This window comes from Cucurbita pepo, chromosome LG20 (genome assembly GCF_002806865.2).
Source record: "Cucurbita pepo subsp. pepo cultivar mu-cu-16 chromosome LG20, ASM280686v2, whole genome shotgun sequence".
Taxonomy (NCBI): Eukaryota; Viridiplantae; Streptophyta; class Magnoliopsida; order Cucurbitales; family Cucurbitaceae; genus Cucurbita; species Cucurbita pepo.
The window spans coordinates 3955968-3983061 of NC_036657.1; the positions used below are offsets into that span (position 1 = coordinate 3955968).

At 33.5% G+C, this 27094-nt stretch overlaps 3 protein-coding genes across 3 annotated transcripts; 2 read left to right on the forward strand and 1 right to left on the reverse strand.

Moving 5' to 3' along the window:
• Positions 1–4279: 4279 nt before the first annotated feature.
• LOC111783244 lies at positions 4280–7512 on the forward strand. The gene is made up of 4 exons (XM_023664155.1): positions 4280–4740; positions 5744–6196; positions 6945–7224; positions 7304–7512. Exons 1-4 carry the CDS (start codon positions 4336–4338, stop codon positions 7438–7440), a joined length of 1275 nt encoding a protein of 424 aa, XP_023519923.1. The 5' UTR covers positions 4280–4335; the 3' UTR covers positions 7441–7512.
• A 1821-nt stretch (positions 7513–9333) lies between these two features.
• LOC111783678 (EH domain-containing protein 1-like) lies at positions 9334–16328 on the forward strand. The gene is made up of 16 exons (XM_023664597.1): positions 9334–9507; positions 9631–9710; positions 10241–10309; positions 10397–10454; positions 11361–11416; positions 11508–11550; positions 11634–11695; positions 11885–11998; positions 12111–12213; positions 12313–12362; positions 14139–14267; positions 14401–14652; positions 14746–14825; positions 14992–15118; positions 15234–15377; positions 15790–16328. The coding sequence occupies exons 1-16, from the start codon at positions 9423–9425 to the stop codon at positions 15973–15975; spliced, it is 1638 nt and encodes a 545-aa protein (XP_023520365.1). The 5' UTR covers positions 9334–9422; the 3' UTR covers positions 15976–16328.
• A 1457-nt stretch (positions 16329–17785) lies between these two features.
• LOC111783535 lies at positions 17786–26074 on the reverse strand. The gene is made up of 6 exons (XM_023664462.1): positions 25848–26074; positions 25642–25748; positions 25175–25554; positions 18506–18801; positions 18298–18404; positions 17786–18210 (listed from the first exon to the last, which is right to left on the reverse strand). Exons 1-6 carry the CDS (start codon positions 26013–26015, stop codon positions 17829–17831), a joined length of 1440 nt encoding a protein of 479 aa, XP_023520230.1. The 5' UTR covers positions 26016–26074; the 3' UTR covers positions 17786–17828.
• Positions 26075–27094: the final 1020 nt, after the last annotated feature.

The following is a 27094-nucleotide window of genomic DNA, read 5'->3' on the forward strand; positions in this document are numbered from 1 at the left end:
ATTCGAATTTTGTTGGCTTTGGTTGCTCAATTTAATCTTGAGCTTGCACAACTTGATGTAAAAACTGCTTTTTTGCATGGAGATTTGGAAGAAGAAATATATATGGCGCAACCAGTTGGTTTCCAAGTAGTTGGACAGCAACATTTAGTATGCAGATTGAAGAAATCTTTGTATGGGCTGAAGCAATCCCCTCGCCAATGGTATAAAAGGTTTGATCATTTCATGGTAGAGCATATGTATACTCATAGTCAATTTGACCATTGTGTGTATTATCGGTGTCTCGATGATGGATCGTTTATCTATTTGCTCTTATATGTTGATGATATGTTAATTGCTTCAAAGAGACAGATGGAGATTGATAAGCTCAAAGATGAGCTTTCTAAAACATTTGAAATGAAAGACTTAGGCAATGCAAAGAAAATACTTGGAATGGAGATAGAGCGAGATCGGAAAAAAGGTACAGTCTGGTTGACTCAGTCTCAATATCTACGCAAGGTATTGTCAAGATTTAGTTTGAATAATTCAACCAAACCCGTTAGTACTCCACTTGCTCCTCATTTCAAGCTTAGTGCTTCCATGTGTCCAAGTTCTGATGATGACAAAAGGTATATGGAGAACATTCCTTATACAAATGCTGTTGGTGCGTTGATGTATGCTATGGTGTGTACTCGACCTGATCTTTCACACGCAGTAAGCATGGTGAGTCGTTATATGCATAATCCTGGTAAAGAGCATTGGCAGGCTGTAAAATGGATTCTTAGGTACATTCTTGGCACTATTGATGTTGGTATTAAGTTTCAAAAACAAGAAATGTTTAATCTTGACAATCGTGTAGCTGGTTATGTGGATTCTGATTATGCTGGTGATTTGGATAAGCGACGATCTACTACGGGTTATTTATTTACTATGGCTGGTGGACCTGTTTGTTGGCGTTCAACATTGCAGTCTACTGTTGCATTGTCTACCACTGAAGCAGAGTATATGGCAGTAACAGAAGCTTTTAAAGAAGCTATTTGGATGCATGGTTTGATCAATGACTTGGGTATTTTGCAGGAACATATAGATGTATTTTGTGATAGCCAGAGCGCTATTTGCTTGTCAAAAAATCAAGTCCATCATGCTCGTACAAAACACATTGATGTCCGTTTTCACTTTATTCGAGAAATTATTAGCAAAGGGGATATTCGGTTATTAAAAATTGGAACAGCTGATAACCCTGCTGATATGTTGACAAAGGTTATCACCCGTGAAAAGTTCTGGCATTGTTTAGATTTCATCAACGTCGGAAGGGAGTAGTGTGTTGACATGGTAGCAACCAAATTAGCTATCAACTTGGAGATCTTATGACAAGGTGGAGATTGTTGAACACTGTCATAAGCCCTATTCTCTAGGACCAAGACCTATTCTCAAGGTCTTTTTTTGGCTTGTTAGTTTATCTTTAGGTTTAACAGAAGGCTATATAATGCCATTCTTTCTGCTGTTGAAATTATCAAGTTTTGAGTGTCATATTGTATGTCTTGAATAACTTTGGTGTTGTGAGTACATTTGTTCCGCTTTCGGCGCACAACATTTTTAAGTTTTATTCGTCATTGACTCCTAGTTTCTCTTACTAGGGTTATCTGTTCATTAATGAGGTATCTCAGCTACCTCTAGCTTAGCAGGTGTTTTTAAGTTTTATTCGTCATTGACTCCTAGTTTCTCTTACTAGGGTCGTTTGTTCATTAATGAGGTATCTCAACTACCTCCAGCTTAGGTTACTGACTCTCTTTTAATATGCTTATTTAGAATTTTCGGACTCGTATGTAAGATTCACTCTTGGTCAAATACGACTTGTCTAAAATTTCTCTGGCGGCCGGTTTATCTCATATACCAATGGTCAGGAGTACTCATGCACCCTAACTTAGCACACAGCGCGTTGGCCAGGAACTCAGCGGGAATTAGTAGACTATCATACTCATATAAATAAACCATGGCTCAACAACCAATAAGCATATCCTAGAGTCATAACCTTTCCATTAACATGCATAACATACTCACATTTACTGCATACTTTCATACATTTATCATGTTCAACACATAGAACATTTTGGCAATCTGTTATATCATGCTTACATCAAAGGCAAACAATCACAATATACAATAAACATTCAATATCATCAAAACTCATCTTAACATACTAAGCTCTTAATCAGGTAAACAACATACTCACATGTTGTAAAACAAGTTAAGATATGGCCGTCGATATTTTCGAATACGGAGTCCCACGCGCTCATCTTCAACCTCGGTTTCCTGCAATGTTTTCCTCAAACTTTTTCTTTAATACCCGTTGTATCCCTAAGCCATATCTTACTTCTACAATCCGAATTTCATCTCGATTCTTTCTACAACTTTGTAGATCTCCTTATTTTGATTCTAACAAGCCCTATTTCATAACTTCTACAATCCGAATTTCATCTCGATTCTTTCTACAACTTTGTAGATCTTCTTATTATGATTCTAAAAAGCCCTATTTCATAACTTATTATGCAATATGAACCAAGACATCGAGATTTAAAGATTCGATGATATGGGTTTTCTTACCTTCCAATAAACGCTTAAATTGACTTAAATCTGGAGCTTCAATGGTGGAAAGGCTTCACAATCGTCTCCTGATCCTCAAGTTTGCACGTTGTCACAACAAACGCCAAAGAACCTTAAGGTTTACCGGAAAGCACGGATTAGAACATTATTCCTCTGTTTTCTGTTTCCCTCTTCCTCTATTTTCCTCGTCGGCCTTGCCAACGCCAACCACCGCCACCATCCATAACCACTAACACCAAAACAAAACCACCCTTCTTCATCATCTTCAATAGTCCCTCTACGAACTGCTAATTTAGTTGATATACCAAACCCCTTCAATCCACTTGTCCATTCCTTTCTTTTCCATTTTTTTTAATTAATTAATTAATTTATTATTATTATTTATTATTATTATTTTTTTTTTGGATTATTACAAGGTATCATCCTGTTTCGGGCTTCCTCTCAAGATTTTTAAAATGTGTCTCGTAGGGAGAGGTTTGAGTGCCCTTATAAAGAATGTTTCATTCCTCTCATCTCCGAGCTCAGAGACTAAGCAGATGCAAGATGCTTCTTATCAACGAGAAGAGATGAACATTAATGGCCAAATGGAGCTAAAGTTGGGTTTATGTTCTCTAACCTAGGCGTTAGCTTTTCCCGTCATCGCTCTTATAAAACCCATCCATTTCTGTCTGTTTTCTTGACCTCAAGGGGCTCGAAAATTTTAATCTATCCAAACAACAAATTATGAGATTGAAGATGAAATTTCCCTTCTTCCACACTCAGAAATCTATGGTTAAACCGAAAGAAACACATTCGATGTTCGGAACAATGGTAGATAGTAACTCTCCTCGTCGTCTTAGGTGGACACACAATGAAGATTGCCATAGCCAAGACGAAAGCCACAACCAATCCAACCAACACATTATTATCATCTTATTCCGACCAACATTGCATTCTTCTGTATATTTTCAATTCCGGGTCTTCACAAACTTCTAAAATATAGATGTCAACCTATTTATTTAATAACTCTACTGGATGGTCGTTATCGTAGAGGTTTGAAAATATCGATGACCACATATTTAAATAACCATATTTATTTTGTAAATTTTGGGTGAATATTTAGATGGTAAATTTGTTTTGTGAATATATAAATATTAATTTTTATAAATAATATAGTTTTTTTAACTTTTAATTAAAATATATTAAAAACACTAAAACAAACATAAAATACAAATCATAGTACTTTTCCCAAAATAATAATAATAATAAAGCCGTACTAGAGTAGTGTATTTAAAAAGGAAGCAACCAATCAGCATAGCCAGCGTGGTAAAAAAAACCAGTCAGCTAAGCACCACGTGGACACTACAGAGTCCCAGTAATAAATAACTAATACGTGGCAACTCCACTCTGGACATTGCTTCCAGTGGGCCCCACCTCTGACGCTTGTTTGTCTCATTGCCACAAGAAAAATTATATTAATTCATAAAAATATAAATAATTGTTTAAATAATTTTTACTTATAAATTTATAAATAAAAAATTATATTATTTATATTAATACGAGACATTTTTTAAAAATAAAAAAAGTCGTAGAAATTTATAATTTTTTTAAAAGATATATTTAAAAAAGAGTTTTAAAAATATTTATAAAGTTTAGTAATACTTTTTTTTTATTATTATTATTAATTTAAGCTAATAAATACATAAATGTTGTTCTTTCTTTCTCGTTTTCTGGTTGTTGAAGCACCAAAATCTCCCGCTCCCCTGTTCCGAAGCCATGAAAAACAGGGGCAAGAAATCTCCATCTCCAATGGAATCGCAAGAATCAGAATCAGAATTAGAATCACCGGAGTTAAGAAGGTTAGAATCCTTCCTGAAATGGATTTGCATAAACGATCAATCCAATCCATATCGCGCTTCCCTCTCCTGCCTCATCTTCTTCATCTTCGCAATCGCCGTCCCTCTCGCATCGCACTTCGCTCTTTCCTGCTCCGATTGCGACGAAGATCACCAGAGGCCATTCCATGTCGTCGTTCAGCTCTCTCTCTCCGCCGTTGCGATGCTCTCTTTCCTCTCTCTCTCTCTCTGGCTCCGTCTCTTCGGATTCAACCGATTTCTCTTCCTCGATAAGCTCTCCAAAGCAAGCCCTAGGGTTCGGGCTGAGTATTCCAGGCAATTACAGGTACGATTCCTTTCTTTTCCTTACACAATTTCCAAATCCGTGAACATGAAGATGAACACTCCTTAATTTTATTTTTAATTTTATCAATTCATAATTTGTTTATATCAGTCAATATTTTGTGATATCGAGTGAAATTTGTTTGTTTATGAATAAGTATTGCTATTATTGTTCATACATCAAAATCATTACCTCTTTCTCTTTTAAAACTTTTGCTATTCAAAATTCTTTTAAATAATTAAGTATATTAAAAATTCATTTGATTAAGTCGTCTCAAGTTTAAATTCGATCTAAAGTCAAGTTTGATGGATTGAGTCGAATATAAAAAAATATTTAATAATTTTATCAGTCTAATCGACCATTCGAGTCGATTAAATCAACCTAATTTAAATTTATTATACGTCGAAAAAAAGAATATATTTAATATTTTACCAGTTAATTATGATAGTTTTTAGTTAATATAAAATTTGAAAACGGTTACAAATTAATAATTTTTTTTTTATTTTTAAATAGAACACTAAATGAAAGCTTTCAATAATTTTATAGAATAAAAAAAATAATCAATGTAACAGTTTTTTTTAAAAAAAAAAAATCAATAAATCTTAATAATATTTTAACTACAAAATAAAAAAAGAATATATATATATATATATATATATAACTAATTAATATTCAATGGTTTAATTCTAAATAATTAATAAAAAAAAAATAAAACTTGTTTAAGATAGTGTAATCAAAATAATTTGTTATTTAATTTTTTTTTTAAAATTTTTTATTTTTATTTTTAACATATAAGATTTAAAAAGAAAACGGTTGAAACGGTTAGATGAAAGTGGAACGAGAATAATTATGAGTTTATAATCAAATAATACTATGACCATTGGTATTAGGCTTTTTGGGGAGCCGGAAGCAAAGTTGGAGCTTATGCTCAAAATTGACAATATCATACTATTGTGAAAAGTCGGGTTGGTCTAACATAAACGTAATAATTTGAATGTAATTGCAGAGATCAATGGAGCTGATGTCGTTGTTCGTGGTACCATGTTTCATGGCAGAAGCAGCGTACAAGATGTGGTGGTACATCACCGCAGCTAAGCAAATCCCATATTACACCAACAACATGTACCTGAGCTACATCACCTCCTACACATTGGAGCTCTGCTCATGGCTCTACAGAACTTCCATCTTCTTCTTCGTCTGCGTCCTCTTCCGCCTCATCTGCTGCCTCCAAATGATCAGGCTCGAAGATTTCGCTTCCATCTTCCGTCGGGAAACCGACGTCGGCACCATCTTGGTTCTGCATTTGGGCCTCAGAAGAACCTTCACCATCATCAGCCATCGCTTCCGAGCCTTCATTTTGTTGTCTTTGATTTTGGTCACTGCCAGTCAGTTCATATCCCTTCTCATGACTACAACGGCCAAAGCTCATGTTAACCTCTCCAAGGCTGGACAACTTGCGGTAATCTACTTTCTTAACTTCATCTCCCCTCCCCCTCGTTCGTTATCATAAAATTAAATCTGTGACGTCTGACGAAAGAAGAGATACATGAATAAATCAATATCACATTCGAATAAGATCAATTCTAAAGTTAGGATGACTAAATTTACGTTCCTTTTTAGTGGTTCTAGTGTTGGTACTTTGAAGTTAAAGTGTGTTTTGCTTGGAGTAATTCTTTGTTTGGTGATCTCGTGAGAATTTTCTTAAGATGCATGTAAATGAGGACGAAATATGTTAAAATAACTCATGTTGGTCTGTGGGGATAGTTTTCATTTTCCGAAGAGAGAAGTAAGTAATGTAATCATGTTGCACGGAATGCGAAGGAATGTTGGGGCACACAGGTATCAATTCAGGTTCCGAATTCTGATCCGAATCTTAAGCATGTAGCGTTATAAAACCCTTTGTTCTCCATGCACCTATTTCCTATTGTACTAGGCTAAATTACTATGGATAGTTCTTGGCTCGAGCAATTGTTGAACGCAACTCCCTCACACTTTTTATTAACACTAATCAAGAGATTACAATACACTCGAGAAAATACTACTACACTTTGCTTTACTTGAGATTGCTTGTGATTTCTTGGGATGAAAATCTTGCTATGGTAGACGGGTATTTACAATAGAAAATTTCTATCTTGCTAGTGATGATATTTTAACGTTTTTGCGATGTTAGTATAATAGAATAACAGGTATGAGTTTTGACAATGCAGCTATGCTCCATCAGCCTGGTGACAGGCTTGTTCATATGCCTCCGTAGTGCAGCAAAGATAACCCACAAAGCACAGTCCATCACATGTCTTGCTGCAAAGTGGCACGTCTCTGCCGTCGTAAGCACCTTCGACGATCTCGACAATAAGACGACCCCAACAGCAGCAGCTACCATCGAATCGAACTCGGATGACGAAGACAGCGACGAGGACAACTTGGATGATGCAAAACTGATGCCAGTTTTTGCGGACACAATCTCATTCCAAAAGAGGCAGGCGCTAGGTGAGTAAAAAGATGCACAAAGTTCATGAACCATTTGATCTGGTTTTTAAAAGGAGGGCATTTGTTTGTTGTTGTGCAGTGATATATTTGAGGAATAACAAAGCAGGAATTACAGTGTATGGATTCATGGTGGATAGAACATGGCTGAAATCCATTTTTGCTATTGAACTTGCATTGTTCTTGTGGCTGCTCAACAAGACTGTTGGTATTTCTTGAAGCTCTTGCCTTTCTTTAAGTTGGATTTTGTATTGGAAAAGTTTAATTATAGAAACCAAAAGTTAGGGTTAAGAATGTAATATAAGAGGTTTGATTCATGAAATGACTCGTTTGGAAATGATTTGAGTTAGTTCACTTTCCACGAAAAAATAAGAGGGAATTTTGGAAACCCTACTAACTCGATTTTCATCCCATCTAGTGTACACGAGTTAGGTTGGAAAATTGTTTTGGACGACTCAAAATTTTGGGTTCATTGGGTCCGTGCTCAAATAACCCAAATAGAGTTCACCTCCCGTCGGGATAAATCTGACCCCTTCCCCTGTTTCCACCTATGTATATGGGATATTTTAAGAAGTGAACATCTTTTTAGTAGAAAGGGTCAAGGAAAGAGTAGGAAATGACTACATTTCTGACTAGAAACAGGCCTTATCATAAAAATATTTTTTAGTGGGACGATAGCTGTGAACAGATAAATTGCCCATCTTTTTTTAATCTCGGGGAGAAATACGATTGTGGGCTAATTCAAACCCATCGTAAAATAAAAACCGCCCCTTTTCCTATGGGCAAGAACTTGTTTCAGTTGCCTATCATAATTCAAACAAAACCTAACCCTCTATAGTTGAGATTAGGTTGAGTTGAGTTATCGGGTTATTTTTTAATTATATAAACAATCATACTTATATATAATACACATTACAATATATAACTAAAATATTATAAAGTTCAATTATGTAAAACATTTTACGAGCTATAACATATTACTAACATCATTTATATATATATATATTTAAAGTAGATTAATATTAAGTTGACTTGTAACCCTATTTTCAAGTTGGTTGGGTTGACGGAACGAAAAAAGTCAACCCACAAATTAAACGAAATTTTCAATTTTCAAAAAATTTAATATAACCCATACTAAAAAAAGGTTGGGTCAGGTTATTGAAATATACGAACCCTTACTCCCCACTCATAACTTCACACATGCCATTGTTCGCATTATTAACCGGAAAAGTTAGGTCATCGAATCCTTCTTAGGATTCCAATTGACATAAAACTAGAACCTGCCATTGTTTGCATATTAACGGGAAAAGTTAGGTCATTGAATTCGTCTTAGGCTTTCAATTGGTATTCAAGTGCGTTTTGGTTTTAGCGCTCATATTTGATTTAAAGAAGCATATGAACAAGACTATTACCGAACAGGTGAGGTAAATTACCATCTACTAAGTTTCTTAATATCAATAATATTTTTTTTTCAAAAAACCACACGTGACAACGAAATATTTTAGTACAACAATAATCTTAAATTAGGTCATACATTTTCCTAAATTTAGAGCGGGCAAAACCACGTTAATAATATACCTAACTATCAAACTTAGAGCAAACACCTAACCCGTCAACCATTTTATTTTTGCAAAATTATACTTATTTTTCTCTAAATTTCTTTTACGATAATTTTCACATTACAAAATTTGGCATGAATTAAAAAATGATTTACTAAAAATTAAATTAAAATTTTGAAAAATACAAAATCTTACACATTTTTGTTTTTGTCCTCTCTGCGGGCCCCACTGCATTTCATCATCCAATAATGTGGCTACACGTGGGCTCCACTCAGCAGATTTTTCAAACATCAAAGGGGCGCTCTCTCACTCTCATTCAAAAGTCTTGGGTGGATAAATCAATTACAATCACCTGTGAAGTCCCCACCGTAATCTTCCTGGTTTCATCACACGTGTTCAATCCGGATCAAATCTGATGAATCACATCCCAAATACCTCCATCCTGACCATCCAATCACGAAGGATCATTGTTTCGAATATACATCACATTACACGGAAGTATAGCTCAGCCACTCAGCCGTTTCCCAGCCAAAAAAGCAGCAAACGGCGTGGGTTTCAATTTTGTTCATCCCGAGCGCCAAACCTGTTGATATTACAGAGAGTAGAGCTGTCATAAGTTTTGAATTCCATTTCTTTCAAAAAATGGAGATTGGATCTGGTGCGATTGGCTCCTGCTCGAAAGAGCAGCTTAAGATCTTTCAGGAATGGTTCGGTTTGGCTGATTCAGGTTTTTTTTTTTTTTTTTTTTTTTTTCTTCTTTTAATCCTCAATTAGCGTTTCTTGCTTGTTCTATTACTCATCTAGGATGTTAATCAATCGTTTTGTTTTCTGTTCTTCTTTTTTGGTGTAGATGGAGATGGTCGTGTTACTGGAAATGATGCCATACAGTTCTTCTCCACGTCTCATCTTTCTCGCGCAGAACTCAAACAGGTATCTCACTTGTTTTTTGAAATCCTTTGAGTTAATCGCTCAATCTAACTTCGACTCCTGGATAGATTAGATAATTATGATTTGAGTTAGTTGGAAACCTTTTCTGTTTGTTCTAATTGATGTTCTTTGTACGATGCCCGATTTTGATGTGCTACCTCATTGGAATGAAACTTCAAGAAACTTATTTGTTTATTTGGTCAATGTGTTTACGTCGATGTAATTTGATTTGATTTCACTTCAAGAAACTTAAAGAGTTCATGCTTATTGTTTTTCTAACTTTTCCTCTTACACGTGATTGAGAAAATTGTTGATGAAAAACTTGGGAGCATTTTATGTGATTTCAGTAATTCAAATGCTAACAATTCTTTATTGCATCGAGTATGTCCCTTTGATGTCTGTTTTTATTTGTATAGCATCGGTTGTTACACAGTGAGTAAAGAGTTTTGCTCCGATCACTCCCCAACTTTTGGGGGATTGTATCTATTTGGATTCAGAGGTTGTTACATCTTTTTCCCTTTTCCTGTTTAAAGGTTTGGGCTATTGCAGACTCCAAACGACAAGGATATTTAGGGTTCAATGAGTTCGTTACTGCCATGCAGGTTCTATTCGACTTTATTTTAATTTTATCACTTTAACCAGTACGTGGGGATTTTTCTAATTCTAACTATTGTTTTGATAACAACCAGCTTATTTCTCTAGCGCAAGCAGGGTATGATCTGAATTCAGATATCCTCAAAAAAGCAGGCAAGTTGAATGATGTGTTTAATAGTTCTGTTTCTTACTTTTAAGAATTTGTGCTTTTGCTACTATTCTTGTAAGTGTAACAGATGAATTTTCCTTGTTATCAAGTCCGTATTATTTTGAAATTACAAATTATTGGTCTGGCTCAAGACATCAAATAACACAGATACCATGTGCCAGAACTTTTAGTTCTATGAAATATCAGTATAGATACCAGTGATACTGAGGTTTATTGAATTATTTTTCCTCCGGAAGCATGCACTCACTGTATATAATTCAAGGGGCAATATGTTGGGATATGAAGTCCGTTGCCTATTTATAACTTATTTTGTTCAATTGTTATAGAAGTAAAACCATATGAAAAATGTTCATTAAATGACTATTTATAGCAAAAAGGTGTAGAGATATGTATGATAGATATTTATAGATAGTGGGTGGTTTGAAAGGTAGCATTCTCTATGTTCTTCGTCACTGTACATAAATGAAGTCGACAACATAAACCTTTGGCTATTATTTCTGCTTGCATTTTCTCTCTCCTATTCTCTGTGTTCATCTAGATGAGTGTGTGCGTTGTTGTGCGATCCTAACACAATATAGTCCAAGTGAATGTCTTGTAGACTTCCTTGGTGCTAATATTGTGATTCAGGGCCAGAAATTATTTCTAACCAGTTAATCAATCCTCTAATGCTTGGTTCCTTGATTGAATTTTGCATATTATTGAACTAGATAATTTGAAAACTATTAGTGAAAAGTTTTAAAAAGTAGAAAGGGACAAATATGGTCATATATAGTAACCAGAAAGTGCCTTCTTTGAATACAACTATTGTGTTCATGTGCTTACCGTTGCAATGCAAAGGCAATACTTAGTTACTGCTCATTATACATTGATGTCCTTTTACTTGCTTTCAGCCGGCATGGAGGAAATTAAACTTCCGGTGCTTGACGGCTTGGATGCTTTAGTTGCTGTAAGTAATATCACTCATTTGACGATGTCAAATTTCCATTGAAATAATGAAACATTAATGTAAGATATCATTTTTCTGATCCTCTTTTCAGAAGACTAAGAGATTAGCAATATCTAGCAAACATGAAACAAACGGTTAGACAATTTCTGATCATTGAATTTCAATAATAAAATTGCCAACTTGGACTGTGATTTAAATTGATGCTCCGCCAATATAGGAACTACTCAACCTATGCCACCGCCATCAACTCCATGGTTTGCTTCAAAATCTGGGAGCAAGGTATTATGCTTTTTTTTTTCCTGTTAAATTTATTTATTTTTTTAGTTTGCGTATGTTTCTTATTTTTGTTAGACATTTTTTTTTAACTTGTTCCAGATATTTATTTTTCATGGGAAGTAATGAAATGAAATTGCAAATGTTGACCTACTCTCTCTGGTAATGTTTTCCTCTGCATTCTTGCTTGTTCAGATTTCCCATACTGCGGTAACATCAATAATTGACGGTTTGAAGAAACTATATAATGAAAAGCTGAAGCCGCTGGAAGTTACTTATCGGTTTAATGATTTTGTGTCCCCATCGCTGGTGAGTAGATTGGGAAATTTCTGGTCCACTTAAATTTTTTTAGTAAAGGTGGAAGAAGAGTTGCGATTGACATTGCGTAAACGCTCCTTAAGTTTTGACTAATTTCTTGCAGACAAGCAGTGATTTTGATGCTAAGCCAATGGTAATGTTGTTGGGCCAATATTCAACTGGAAAGACCACATTTATCAAACATTTGTTAAAATGTAATTATCCAGGTGAGTTGAATTTACCTTATCATCTTTTGTAATCTGCATGTATAAACTTTGAATTATGTTTTCTTAATTTTTTTTTATTTATTTAATATTTTTTCTCAGGAGCTCACATTGGACCTGAGCCAACAACTGATAGATTTGTAGTAGTTATGGTAAGGGAAACCTTCATTTTGTTGTTAAATAATAATTTTAAACTAAAAAATAATAACTGATAGCTTGCTTCTAGGACTGTTTGTTCTGAACGTATTTTGTACTTGAAAAGTGCCAGAGTCTAATTGTTTGTGCAATTCTGTTTTGATTATCTTACCATTATTGTGTTATAATTTTTGGTAATCAGCCTAGATGATCTTTTTCCTCTTCGTATTTTGTTTATGGAAAATATGGATGTAGTATGCACAGTGTCATGGTCTTACGGTTTGGCGTCGTGATCTTGACATACTCACGACTAGCTTTAAGGGGAATCAAGCCCCATATATATTTTTTTGCCCCGGCTTCGTGGCTTCACTAGACCTTAGGCAAGGTTTGTCTTTGCCAATCGAACATTGCTTGTGCGGAATCCAAGCTTGTTTGACCACACACACCGCATGCGCATGCATGTTCAATCGTCGGCGACACAACCCACTTGCCTCTACACTAGGCCAAGTCATTCGACTCAACCTTGCCTCTACATAGAGCCAAGATCTCTCAATGCAACATCGCATCTCATCTTGTCATCTTAATTCCAATCGACGTGGCCCATATATCTTGACGCCATCCTGAGTCTCGGGGTGTTGTTGGCCATCTCAACTCACTGAGTCATGTCATTGAGAACGGGCCCATGTGTCGCTCATCTCATCGGGACATCCCGAACATCCATCCATTTGGGTTCTATCGATGCATTGACCCTCCCGTGCCCATGCTGTGTCATTTATGAATATCGTACTGAATAGCAGGTGCATATATCAACCTCCGACATGCGGGCTGGGGCGCAATATCGGCACACCCGTGCCGCCCGGTACTGTCTTTGAAAAATCCATTTCAAAGGAAGTTGTCCGAGACATTCGTCTCGGCACGCTTGCCCTCACTGTGACACACACGTGCCACAGGGTAGCTCGCTTAGGCCATAGGGCCCAAGGGTGGTGGAGAGTTGACACCATGCCTCCCCTATAGTACCTTCTGAGCAATTTTCAGTGCTACACGCATAAACGCGATTTTGGCGAATGGTCATATGGTGTCATGGAGCTTCCTTCTGGTGTCCAATTGACACTAAATTTGGCGAGCATTCATATTTAATACGAACAGATTGAACTCCAGAACCGCATGCCCAAATTCCTTCTGGAACCCCGACTTTCGAGGTTAAGGCCTGGGGCCCTACCTGGCCCTCCAACAAGCCTATCTTTGCCATTCTTGTGTATTCGATGTCTTTATCTTACTTATGCCTTGACTTGTCTTCAATGCCCACTCTGTGTGGTGTGTTAGATGATGCACCATTCTCCTTGGTCACATCATGACACTCGTCTAGGCCCTTGTATGGCTGGATGAGCGCCACTTGAGGATCGCCGCTTCTCTTGTTGTTGCAACGTGAGGGTCACAACCTACCCTCTTCATAGTTAGGTTGTGACATTCTCCCCCACTTAATTGGGGCACAACCATTGTTAGGTTGTGACACCCAGCTTCACATTCAATTTTATAAGTTTTTTCTCCTCGTTGGATGTGTTTCTTACAATTTCTCAAATGAAGAAAAGTTGGCAGAAGAAACTTTTACAGAGTTCTTTTACTTTCCAATGTCAGTGAAATGTGTTTACACTGATAGATCAAAATAAGAAAGATCTGTCAGTCATCAAATGAGAAACTTTACCTATGCAATCAAACTGGATGATACATTCTTATTAAGGATCATATGCTAACATGTCCACGGTTCCATTGATTGGTTGTGAATTTGTGCTCAGTCTGGACCAGATGAGAGAAGTGTTCCAGGAAACACTATTGCTGTTCAAGCAGACATGCCATTCTCTGGTTTGACATCCTTTGGTGGAGCGTTCCTGTCGAAGTTCGAATGTTCTCAAATGCCACATCCTGTAAGTTGAAGTTTTCAATGGCTTGGTTAAAAACTTTTAATACTGTCAGTTCATCTTATTGCTCTTAAATCTTAATTAGTTTCAATTTCCCAATTGCTATAACGACGCTAATATTTTCCACCTATACTTTCAGCTCCTTGATCAAATTACCTTTGTGGATACTCCTGGGGTTCTATCCGGGGAAAAGCAACGCACACAGAGAAGCTATGATTTCACAGGGGTTATATCATGGTTTGCAGCAAAATGCGATCTCATCCTTCTTTTGTTTGATCCCCATAAACTGGATATCAGCGACGAGTTCAAGCGTGTTATAGGATCTCTTCGTGGCCATGATGATAAGATTCGAGTTGTTCTCAATAAAGCTGATCAAGTTGATACTCAACAAGTAAGATTTAGACTGATGCAATTATTTTCTTCTTTGCAGTCTCCTTTATTGGAGGATTATAATGTATACCTTTTTGAATTTTCATCATTCTAGTTAATGAGAGTATATGGAGCATTGATGTGGTCTCTCGGTAAAGTGTTGAATACTCCAGAAGTCGTTCGCGTTTATATCGGGTAGGTTCTTCGATTTCCAGTCTACTAAATTGATAGTTGTGCGTTCATTTTGATATTTCTTGGATATTGTGTTTGTTGGTATCTTGAACCCTTTTGAGACTATCTGATCAAGTTGACATTTTCTTACTTATTTCACTTGGTTAATTTTATTATCTGATTCTATCAGGTCATTTAACGACAAGCCTGTTAACGAAGCCTCAGTCGGCCCAATTGGTCGTGATCTGTTTATGAAGGAACAAGATGACCTCTTAGCAGACTTGATTGATATTCCAAAGAAAGCATGTGACCGTCGGGTATAATTCTAAATACATATTTTGATTGCATATGCAATGACAATAATCATAGATACCTTTCCCTTTTTGGCACCACTATGATCTAAATAACGAAGTTTTCATTTTCATATTCCAGATTAATGAATTTGTAAAACGCGCCAGAGCGGCTAAGATTCATGCCTACATAATCAGCCACCTTAAAAAGGAGATGCCTGCCATGATGGGCAAAGCTAAAACTCAACAACGGCTTATTGATAATCTTGAAGATGAATTTGGAAAGGTAGCTAAGCTCTCTCTATCCCTATACATTCAATAGTTACAATATGGTAACCCTTTCACAAAGTAGGTTTTGGAGTAGAAATGATATAGAATTTTGAATGAAAATTGAGACTTGGAATGGTGTGGCCCTGACCTCTAACAAAAATTTGAATCGTTTATATGAAGTCAAGATTAATGGTGTAACTATTGAAAGCATAGAGATACTTTTGAAATAAATGACAAAATTTTATCATTTTAGGTTACTACCAAACTGGTTGAGGTCCCAAATTTTATTCGAAACTCGAAAGAATTTATGCTCCAAGAGTAGTTTAGAAACGTTTATAAAAAGTGAAGAGAGTATACTTTTAAACATAATTGTAGTTTAGTTATATATATCTCAATGAATTTTTAACTGAGAACTCTGGTTGTCACAGGTTCAAAGGGAGTACCACCTACCGCCGGGGGACTTCCCAAACGTGGAGCATTTTAGGGAGGTACTAAATGGGTACAGTATTGATAAATTTGAGAAATTGAAGCCTAAAATGATTCAAGCTGTGGATGATATGCTTGGCTATGACATCCCAGAGCTTCTGAAGAACTTCAAAAATCCTTATGAGTAAACTAATATTATATAGCATCTCTGCGCTTGCATTGCTACTTGCAATGAATGTTGATGATTCCAAATTTCGTTAGAATTCAAAATTTTGGCGAATCTTCTTTCCTTCTTTTTCATTCTTTCTTTCCATTAATGCTCAACTGTATGTGTATCTTTGATTGGGCATTTTGATGTAATCTTCTTAGTTTTGGGGTTTAAAAGACTATCCTAGTGCATTCCATGAGTTAAAATAGTTGTTAATCGATTGTCCAAACCAAGGAAGATATATGGTTTAAATCTTATTTCTGGTCATATTTCTGGTCATATATTATATGAACATTGTAATTTTATTTAAAAGATACTTTATAATGTTATTTATGAAAGTTGCTTTGCGGGAGGCAAGTGAGCTTCATTCAATGGAATGCCTTGTTGGTTCAGGGGGTCCGATTTTTCGGTTTAGTAGGTAAGGGAACGTCCATTATTGACCTTTCAATAGATTTTGTATAATTATTATTTTAGAATATCATATAACATAATAGATCATGGTATACATATTTTAATTTAACAAAAATAATTTGAGTTCATGAAGTACTATCTAAATAAATCTTTTTTGTTTTTTTTTTAAAAATTCTTTTTAATATAATTATGCATTTTAAAATTTTAAATTCGAAATAGGAGACACACGAAAAGCATGAAAATGTTGTTTTAAAGATTTTTTTTTTATTTTTTTTTTAATAATTATAAATGATCTAATGAAACATAAATAACATAACAAATTATACCTTAATATTTAGTATTTCTGAAGCAGTTTTTCATTTCATTAACATTTAACAATATAATTAATAAATATATTATTTCTTAGGCTAAGTAGTCCTACTTTAGGCTCGAGATGAGTTGGTAAGTACCATATAAGGGCTTGGACTCGTGAGTGGATGAGTTTCGATATGCTAACTAGTTTAAGCCTCGATGGAAGTCATCCTATGCGCTAGAACGCGCAACCACTAGAAATAATGTGGTATATATTCGAGTAATTATGTTGAAAAAAGAAAGAACTCAGAATCTAAGGATCAAGGTCCTCCGGATAGATCATGGTAAGAACCGACTAGTCAAGAGCAGAACTAAATAGCATAAGCACTTACAACAAGAGCATATCAATGACACATTAAGAGCCTACAAGTAGACTACATACATAATTTTTGTACTCACTCCATGTTTTTCATATTTTTCCAAGTAAATAAGGAGCTGAGGTTGGGAGCGGACTCTAGAGCAGGTGCCATAGACAAGCCTCACTCGTTGTCTTCTATGCCCTTTTGTTTTAAATGTTTTGCGTATGTTCCTTATATTGTATTTTAACTGTTAAGTTGTGTTTTAAATTCTCTTTGTTTTATTTTTTTTTATTTCGAGAAAAATTTGCATATTCTTTTCGGTTTTACATAACAAATGTGTCAAGAAGCACATCCTTACAAACTTATTAAGCTGAATTTGTTCCTCAAAATTGAGCTTATATAGAGCTTTACAACAGGGTCATTTTACCCCTTTAGCTTAACCTCAATATTTAGAGAAATTCTCATGAAGAAGCGGAGGGCAAAGAAGGTCTAGATCGAGCTAATAAAATGAGTGAAGATTTGGATATTTTTTCGATTAAGAGAATTTGGAAGCAAAACTTTTATATTTATTTATTTATTTTTATATTTAGTTCATACTTATATTTTATTATATCTGAAACAAAAAGGGTTTAAAACTTAACCATCTTGCCCGTAAACAAAAGGTCTATTATTTATTGTTTCATACTAGTACATTCTTTCATATTTGATTATAACACGAACTCTCGTTCATGAGTTTGAGAAAGAGAGATTGTGTACACCAAGACTATTTTGATCATGAGCAACCACATCCCTTTGCTCCAATCCGAACACCTTTCACGAGCAGCCCTCTCTTCCAATGCCCTCCATGTTCAAAAAAGGAAAACTCGATCTCGCCACTACTTCCACAGCCATGGTTACCTACCTTGAACTCAACAACAATCTCAAACCACTGGTTTTGTGGCTTCCCCAACAGGCATTCCTGGCGCACTATCTTGCTCCCATCTGGCTTCTTCAATTCGATGTTCAAAGGAGCATTCCACCCGGAGGCTCTACTATTTAGCTGTACCTGAAGTGCTACTTCATACACAACATTTTGTGAGAGCATAGACTCATTGATCTTTCCACGAATGTTCAGCCAAGATACTTCAATAAGTTCTGCAACTTCGCTATTGCCACTGCAAGTTTTTAGACGCCCGAGTGAGTGATCAAGAAATCAACTTTTTATCATTTTTTTTCGTTGAGAAATTAGTTAAAAATTATACCAGGATCCCCATTTCCAGTATCTTTTATCTTCAATCCAGGCGATTGAGAGAGCTCTCGCAAATATAAAGTACCAATGGCTGTTTAACTTCTTATCAAAGATGTACTTCTGCGTAAAAAGAAAAGAAAGCAAATATTTTGATTTAATATGTTTATGATATACAAAGGTGAAGTTGAAATTAATATATATATATATATAGTTGCACTTACTATAGCTCCCTTGTTCAAGAGGATCCCAGCAACAAGTTGGTCATAAAGCTTAACGAAGGAGGGATAGTGCAGCGCTACGTCAGCATTCTTCAAAATAACATCCAAGCAATGACCAAGCTTCACTTCTCCTCCTAATTTCTCTCTCGCTTCTTTCTCTTTGTTGTCCATTATAGCGCTTTCTTTTTTATGAACTGAACTTAGATATGAGTTAATGTGAGAGGGAAGAATGGATATATATATAACCCCTCCTTTGCTACAACATTTTGAAGATAAGTCAGGCACATTTGTTATTTTCACTTTTTTTTATTTATTTATTTTTATTTATTTATTTTTAATTTTTTATTTATGACTTTTTTAGCTTCCATAATAATCTATGAAAAATCAATCACTTTTTGATATATTCTTTTAATTTAAATTTTAAAATCAAGAAGAATATATATAATTTTTTTTTTTTTTTGATAATCGTAATTGATTCACCAATACATAACTAATTCTTAATATTGTTAAACATATATTAAATAGTATATCTAATTTTTTTAAAAAAATTGTTAGTCTCTCGTGGTTGTCATTATGCTACTCAACCTGCTTTTTCGACCACCAATACTCCATTTTAACCTTACCATCGTATAAAAGTTTAGAAATATTTTACTATAAGAAAATAAATTAATCAAATGGTTATTTTTAATTATTTTGTGTGGAAGAATGCATTTTGGCTATGAAATTTATTTTTATATAAAGCTAAGAATAAATTATAAAAAAAATAAAAAGTCTACCCATTTAATTTAGAATATGAACTATTTATGCCTTAAAAAGAATGTTCTCATGTTTATATTATTTTCCATTTATGATGAAAAGACATTTTAATTCTTTTAAAAGATATATTTTACTTTTCATTTATAGTTGTGTTTTTGAAAAATAATCAACAATTTTTTTTATACAAAATAACATATATTTTAATTATTTATAAAAAAAACAAAACACTTTATTCCATTTTATTTTTAAGATTACTTTCAAATAATACTTTAGCCCATTATATCTCATTTTTTCTATGAAACATTAATTAAATATAATATTTTATTCGTTAATAAATTATAAAATATATATTAAATAAAAAATCTATTTGACGTAAGAAGAAAATAAAACTAAAACAGTTATTTTGTTGAAAGTTATAATTTTTTTCTAGAGTTATTTATCCATCGATATTGTACATTAATCACATTTATTTATTCATATTGGAACATTTAAGTTTTATTTAGACTATCGATTTTTAAACAAACCTATTTTTAATAAATTTAGTCTTAAAAATTTATAAAAATTGAGTATACATTAAGTTTTTTTTTTTTTTTTTTTTAATATTTTTAAAATTTTAAAAATACTTATATAGTATAATATTATTCGGATATTGGATAAAAANTGAATGAGTATATGATATTTATTTGGAATTATCTTAAAAGAATATTTTGGAGATATTGTTGACATGCTTTATTCGTATAGTATAAGTATTAAGATCAGCTTTAATTTTATTTAGAATTAAACTAAACCGTAACTATCTTACAATTAATATATTTTTCTTCTTTTATATTTAATATATCTAAAATATTAAATACTAATCGGAAGAAATCAAATTAAATATATTTTTTTACTTTAAATTAAATATATTTTCTTCTCTATATTTAATATATTAATTATTAATTTCAAATTTTTTAAATTAAATTGATTCTTAATTTTATACACCTATAGATTATGAGCTCTCATAAAACAAAATTAATTAATTAAACTCTTAGATCAATCAATTTTCATTCATTAACTATAAATCACCCCAGTAGATATGGAGTTAAACTTTTAAGCACGATAGAATATGTTATGTCCATTAATATATTCATTATAAATAAGCAATTCTTCACGAGTTGTTCATAATTACAGCTCGGTCAAAAGTACGTTTGTAATGACCCTAGATTTCTACTTACCTAGAGTCGCTACTATCATCATAACGTAGTCATTTTGTGCAGAAATAAGTGTTTTAACTTTATCATAAAACATAAATTTCATCTTAAAACACTGACATAGAATTACTTGTTCGAAAATATTTTTAAAACGACACAACGAAATATTAAATGAAATAAATAAACATTAAAAGTAAACACATATTCGTTGAAGTCTAAGAAAATAGATAATACCCTATTCATGTGTCATGGTCTCGAGATGGAATGTAATAAGTCTTAGAGATGTAAGTTTTCCGACTATGCTGGTTGGAACGTATGAAGTCTTGAGCATAGGTATTTAGACTAAGCCGCATGTAACGTATGAAGCCTTGGGCATAGGTATTGAGGTTGTAGGCCAGCCCTGGATGCAAGATTAGACTACATCGCTTGCAACGTTAGAAGCCTTGCATGTAAATTTTCAGACTACATTGCTTGAATAGTGTTAAGAGTGATGTTTGCTTGGATCATAAGGACTTTTTTTTTAGCTTTTATAATAATCTATCCTCTATTTAGAATTGATATGTTCCTTTAATTAAAATTTTAAAATCTAAGAACAATTATAATTTTTTTTTGTTCGAACGACCCAAAGGTAACTCATTATTATTATTATTATTCATTACATTTTTTAGGCTAAAATTGTGATAGATGAATGTTTTTTCTCTATATGTAATTTTTTTTTATATAAAACTAAAAATAAATTATAAAAAATAAAAAGTCATTTACATTATTTTTAGTTTAGAATGGAGTAAAATAAATGAAATTTTATTCCAAGGATGCGTTTTACTTTTCGTTTATGTGTTTTTTCATGGTTGAAAAATAATTAACAAATTTTTAATAGAAAATAATATATATTTTAATTATTTATATTAAAAAAAAAAAGCACTTTATTCCCTTCTTAAAAAAAATAACCAGACTTTTGTAATAATACTATACAATTATATTTGATTTTTTGTATGAAACGTTGTTTAAATATAATATTTTGTTTGTTAATAATTTATAAAACTAGAACCGTTTTTCTTTTTGTAAAGTTACAAATTTTTTCTAAAGTTATTTATGAGTCGATATTGTACATTAATCACATTTATTATTCATATTGGAAGACTATTGATTTTTAAAGATATCTATTTTTAATAAATTTAGTCTTAAAATTTATAAAAATTGACTTTTNTTCTCATTTATGAAAGTTAAATAAAAAGATCTCGTTTATTAAAGCATATTTAATATAAAAAATAAATTAAATAATTATAATGATGTGTTGAATGAGTATATGATCTTTGTTCGAAAAGATCTTAACCGAATATTTTAAAGATATTGTTGAGAATGAACACTTTATTACCTGGTATAAACATTAGGATCAACTTTAATTTTATTTAGAATTAACTAAACCATTATTGAAACTTACCAGAAATATGGGAAAAGTTCTGGCCAATTTTTCATTTAATAGCTTCAACTCGTCCAACAATTAAATTCTCTACAAAACCTTGCCGTGCTTGTGTTAGAAGAATTCTTGATTATGCCAAAATAATAGAGTATTTTTAGGTATTTAGTTCAAATATTTTTCTAAATGGGTTGATCACTTTTGTTNATGATTGAGTGCATATAAGGCTTGTACAATCTGTTGTAATTGCCCAGAAAANATAATGCAGATACTAGAAACAAACCTGCAACATTGATGTTATTATCAGAATTACCAAAAGGACGATGATTGAGTGCATATAAGGCTTGTACAATCTGTTGTAATTGCCCAGAAAAAAAATTTGGGATGGAATTAGGTGACTGTTCTTCTGTATTCAACTGAGAAACATCGGCCATATTTGCAGATGATCGGTATCCTCGATTATTGCGTTTATTGAATCGTACTGCCCTTCTAGAATTATTTTTCTGTTGACATTGATATTCTGTATGTCCCCTTCTATCACAAAATTTACAGTGAAACTTAAGGAATCGACACTCATCAATTGTATGACCACTTTTATTGCAGTGTTCACATGATTTATCCTTCGCGAGTTTTGAATATGTTGTTTTCTTCTGCACTGCTGATGCAATCGAGAAATTCTCAGTAGGTTCAGAAGTCACCTGACGCTGCATCTCTTCTTGTACAAGTAATGAATAGGCTTGCCTCACATTAGGTAATGGAGTCATCATCAATATGTTGGATCTCACCGTTTTATAAGATTCATTGAGTCCCATGAGTAGTTGCATCAACTTGTCTTCTTCGCGTTGATCAATATGTATTTGACGTTGATTACAGGTAAATGGTGTGCGGTATGCTTCCAATTCATCCCATAGTGCTTTGAGCTTTGTGAAATATACTGACAGTGTCATGGTTCCCTGTGACATCATTCCTATAGACCTTTGTATCTGAAAAATTGCTGGACCATTCTTTTGTGAGAATTGATCGTGAAGATCAACCCACACTTGACGAGCTGTCTTGGCGTAAATAATACCCTCAGCGATATCTGCTTCAACTGAATGAGTTAACCAAGATATTATCATACTGTTGCACTGATTCCATAGTTCAAATTTGATTGAATTTGCATCTTGAGACGGTTCTTCAATTGTGCCATCAATGAAGCCAATTTTCTTTTTGGCAATGAGAGCATACATAACTAATTTACTCCACGATTGATAATTTGTTCCATTTAATTTGATTGGAACGAGTGAATATCCTGGCTGATCAGAATGGTGAATATAATAAGGATGTGTTGAATCAACATCCGAATTTTTGAAGCTGTATTTGGCTGGTTCCGCCATAGAGAAAATTTGATATTTAAGAATACCAAGATCGGTGTTCTGATACCATGTTAAGAATGAGATAGAAAATATAATTGGGAAGGTATGTATTATCATTGAGATTGATATCCTTTAAATAGGATACAAAAAGTACAAATGAGGAAAATATAAAATAATTAAATACTGTCAATCAAATCATAAATAAAGAATATTATGATATAATATCTAAGATATATTCTATAAATAATATATACTCTAGATATTATATCTCAATACATAACCGATCAAACTCGAAGCGTAGCCCTGACAAGTAGTTAGCATGATAGACTTCTATGTAATACTAGGCATAGATTGGTTAGCTGAAAACCACACTGGTATAGACTTTCGTAAAAAGGAAGTGATAATTTCACCACTATCGGGACCCAACTTTAAGTTTAAGGGTACATGCATTGAGACTACCCAAAGGTAGTCTCAATGATGAGCTAACTGACTAGTTCAACCAGGGGGTTTGGCGATATTAGCATGTGTTATAGATGTAAGAGAAAAGGAAAAGAACCTAGACACTGTACTAGTAGTGAACGAATTTCTAAAAGTTTTTCGCAAGACCTACCAGGAATACTCCCTTCCCAAGCGGTAGAATTTGTCATAGAACTCGAGCCTGGAACTGGGCTTATTTCCAAAGCACTCTATCGCATGGCGGCAACAGAGTTGAAAGAACTTAAGGCACAGTTACAAGACCTACTGGATAAAGGCTTCATCTGACCTTGCGTATCCCCTTGGGGTGCGCCGGTGTTGTTTGTCAAAAAGAAGGATGGATCGATGCGCCTGTGCATCGATTACGGAGAACTAAATAAGAGGACAATAAAGAACAAGTACCTCCTCCCTCACATAGAAGACCTATTTGACCAACCTAGGGAGGCGACGGTATTCTACAAGATAGACCTTCGGTCAGGGTACCATCAAATCAAGATTAAAGAAGGGGATGTACCAAAAACGGTGTTTAGAATAAGATACGGTCTTTACGAGTTTGTGGTGATGTCGTTTGGCCTCACCAATGCTCCAACTGTGTTTGTGGAATTAATGAACGGAGTGTTCAAGGACTGTCTAGACACGTTCGTTATTGTGTTCATAGACGACATCCTAGTATACTCGAAAATGGACCAAGAACACCTCTGAGTTTGTGGTGATGTCGTTTGGTCTCACCAACGCTCCAATTGTGTTTATGGAATTAATGAACTGAGTGTTCAAGGACTGTCTAGACACTTTGTTATTGTGTTCATAGATGACATCCTAGAATACTTGAAAATGGACCAAGAACACCTCCGAAAAGTCCTAACAACCCTAGGAGAGAACAAGTTGTATGTCAAGTTCTCCCAATAATGTATGAACTTTATTGTGATATAATATAATTATAATGTCTACTATGTTTTAAATTCTCTTTATTTTATTTTATTTTATTTCGCAAAAAATTTGCCCGTCCTTTTTAGAGTTGAGTACCGATCTTTACATAACAAATGTGTCAAGAAGCACGTCCTTACAGACTTATTAAGCTGAATTTGTGCCTCAAAATTGAGCTTATATAGAGCTTTACAACAGGGTCATTTTACCCCTTTAGCTTAACCTCAATATTTAGAGAAATTCTCATGAAGAAGCGGAGGGCAAAGAAGGTCTAGATCGAGCTAATAAAATGAGTGAAGATTTGGATATTTTTTCGATTAAGAGAATTTGGAAGCAAAACTTTTATATTTATTTATTTATTTTTATATTTAGTTCATACTTATATTTTATTATATCTGAAACAAAAAGGGTTTAAAACTTAACCATCTTGCCCGTAAACAAAAGGTCTATTATTTATTGTTTCATACTAGTACATTCTTTCATATTTGATTATAACACGAACTCTCGTTCATGAGTTTGAGAAAGAGAGATTGTGTACACCAAGACTATTTTGATCATGAGCAACCACATCCCTTTGCTCCAATCCGAACACCTTTCACGAGCAGCCCTCTCTTCCAATGCCCTCCATGTTCAAAAAAGGAAAACTCGATCTCGCCACTACTTCCACAGCCAGGGTTACCTACCTTGTACTCAACAACAATCTCAAACCACTGGTTTCGTGGCTTCCCCGACAGGCATTCCTGGCGCACTATCTTGCTCCCATCTGGCTTCTTCAATTCAATGTTCAGAGGAGCATCCCAGCCAGAGGCTCTATCATTTAGTTGTACCTGAAGTGCTACTTCATACACAATATTTGGTGAGAGCATAGACTCATTGATCTTTCCACGAATGTTCAGCCAAGATACTTCAATAAGTTCTGCAACTTCGCTATTGCCACTGCAAGTTTTTAGACGCCCGAGTGAGTGATCAAGAAATCAACTTTTTATCATTTTTTTCCGTTGAGAAATTAGTTAAAAATTATACCAGGATCCCCATTTCCAGTATCTTTTATCTTCAATCCAGGCGATTGAGAGAGCTCTCGCAAATATAAAGTACCAATGGCTGTTTAACTTCTTATCAAAGATGTACTTCTGCGCAAAAAGAAAAGAAAGCAAATATTTTGATTTAATATGTTTATGATATACAAAGGTGAAGTTGAAATTAATATATATATATATAGTTGCACTTACTATAGCTCCCTTGTTCAAGAGGATCCCAGCAACAAGTTGGTCATAAAGCTTAACGAAGGAGGGATAGTGCAGCGCTACGTCAGCATTCTTCAAAATAACATCCAAGCAATGACCAAGCTTCACTTCTCCTCCTAATTTCTCTCTCGCTTCTTTCTCTTTGTTGTCCATTATAGCGCTTTCTTTTTTATGAACTGAACTTAGATATGAGTTAATGTGAGAGGGAAGAATGGATATATATATAACCCCTCCTTTGCTACAACATTTTGAACCTAAGTCATGCACATTTGTTATTTTCACTTTTTTATTTTTTTTATTTTTTATTTTTTTAACTATTTTATACAAAAGCAAGGAATTTTTTTAGCTTCCATAATAATCTCTTCTTTTTGATATATTCTTTTTAATTTAAATTTTAAAATCAGGAAAAATATATATAATTTTTTTTATTTTTTTTTATTTTTTTATTATGATAATGGTCATTGATTCCCAATACGTAACTAATTCTTAATATTGTTAAAAATATATTAAATAGTGTATCTAATTTTTTTAAAAAAATTGTTAGTCTCTGGTGGTTGTCGTTGTATTTGCTACTTTGGTTGTGCTATAACTAGATGGATGTTCTTTTAAGTGTTTCAAAGGATTTTACTACTGTATGAAAATGAATTAATCAAACGGTTATTTTAATTATTTTGTATGGGTGGATGCATTTTGTCTATGAAATTTATTTTTATATAAATATAAGAATAAATTATAAAAAATAAAAAGTCCACAAATTAAATTTAGAATATGAACTATTTATGCCTTAAAAGGAAGGTTCGAGTGTTTATATTATTTTCCAGTAAAAGAAAAGTAAAAGAAATGAAAAGACATTTTAATTCTTTTAAAAGATATATTTTACTTTTCATTTATATTTGTGTTTTGAAATAAAAAATTACAAATATTTTAATTATTTATAAATACAACAAAACACTTTATTCCATTTTATTTTTTTAAGATTACTTTCAAATAATACTTTAGGCGATTATATCTCATTTTTGTATGAAACATTAATTAAATATAATATTTTGTTCGTTAATAAATTATAAAATATATATTAAATAAAAAATCTATTTGACATATGAAAAAGATAAAATTAGAACCGTTATTTTTTTGAAAGTTATAATTTTTTTTCTATAATTATTTATTCGTCGATATTGTACATTAATCACATTTATTTATTCATATTCGAACACTTAAGTTTTATTTAGACT

What these genes read in the sequence shown, in the direction of transcription:
- LOC111783244 (XM_023664155.1), top strand. Translation starts at nt 4,336, where the DNA reads ATGAAAAACAGGGGCAAGAAATCTCCATCTCCAATGGAATCGCAAGAA. An exon ending in AGTATTCCAGGCAATTACAG is followed by an intron (nt 4,741 to 5,743) that starts GTACGATTCCTT and finishes ATGTAATTGCAG; the next exon opens with AGATCAATGGAGCTGATGTC. An exon ending in CCAAAAGAGGCAGGCGCTAG is followed by an intron (nt 7,225 to 7,303) that starts GTGAGTAAAAAG and finishes GTTGTTGTGCAG; the next exon opens with TGATATATTTGAGGAATAAC.
- LOC111783678 (XM_023664597.1), top strand. Translation starts at nt 9,423, where the DNA reads ATGGAGATTGGATCTGGTGCGATTGGCTCCTGCTCGAAAGAGCAGCTT. An exon ending in GCTTGGATGCTTTAGTTGCT is followed by an intron (nt 11,417 to 11,507) that starts GTAAGTAATATC and finishes TCCTCTTTTCAG; the next exon opens with AAGACTAAGAGATTAGCAAT. An exon ending in ATCAAGTTGATACTCAACAA is followed by an intron (nt 14,653 to 14,745) that starts GTAAGATTTAGA and finishes TCATCATTCTAG; the next exon opens with TTAATGAGAGTATATGGAGC.
- LOC111783535 (XM_023664462.1), bottom strand. Translation starts at nt 26,015, where the DNA reads ATGGACAACAAAGAGAAAGAAGCGAGAGAGAAATTAGGAGGAGAAGTG. An exon ending in TCTTGAACAAGGGAGCTATA is followed by an intron (nt 18,405 to 18,505) that starts GTAAGTGCAACT and finishes CTTTTTACGCAG; the next exon opens with AAGTACATCTTTGATAAGAA. An exon ending in TACTGGAAATGGGGATCCTG is followed by an intron (nt 18,211 to 18,297) that starts GTATAATTTTTA and finishes AAAAACTTGCAG; the next exon opens with TGGCAATAGCGAAGTTGCAG.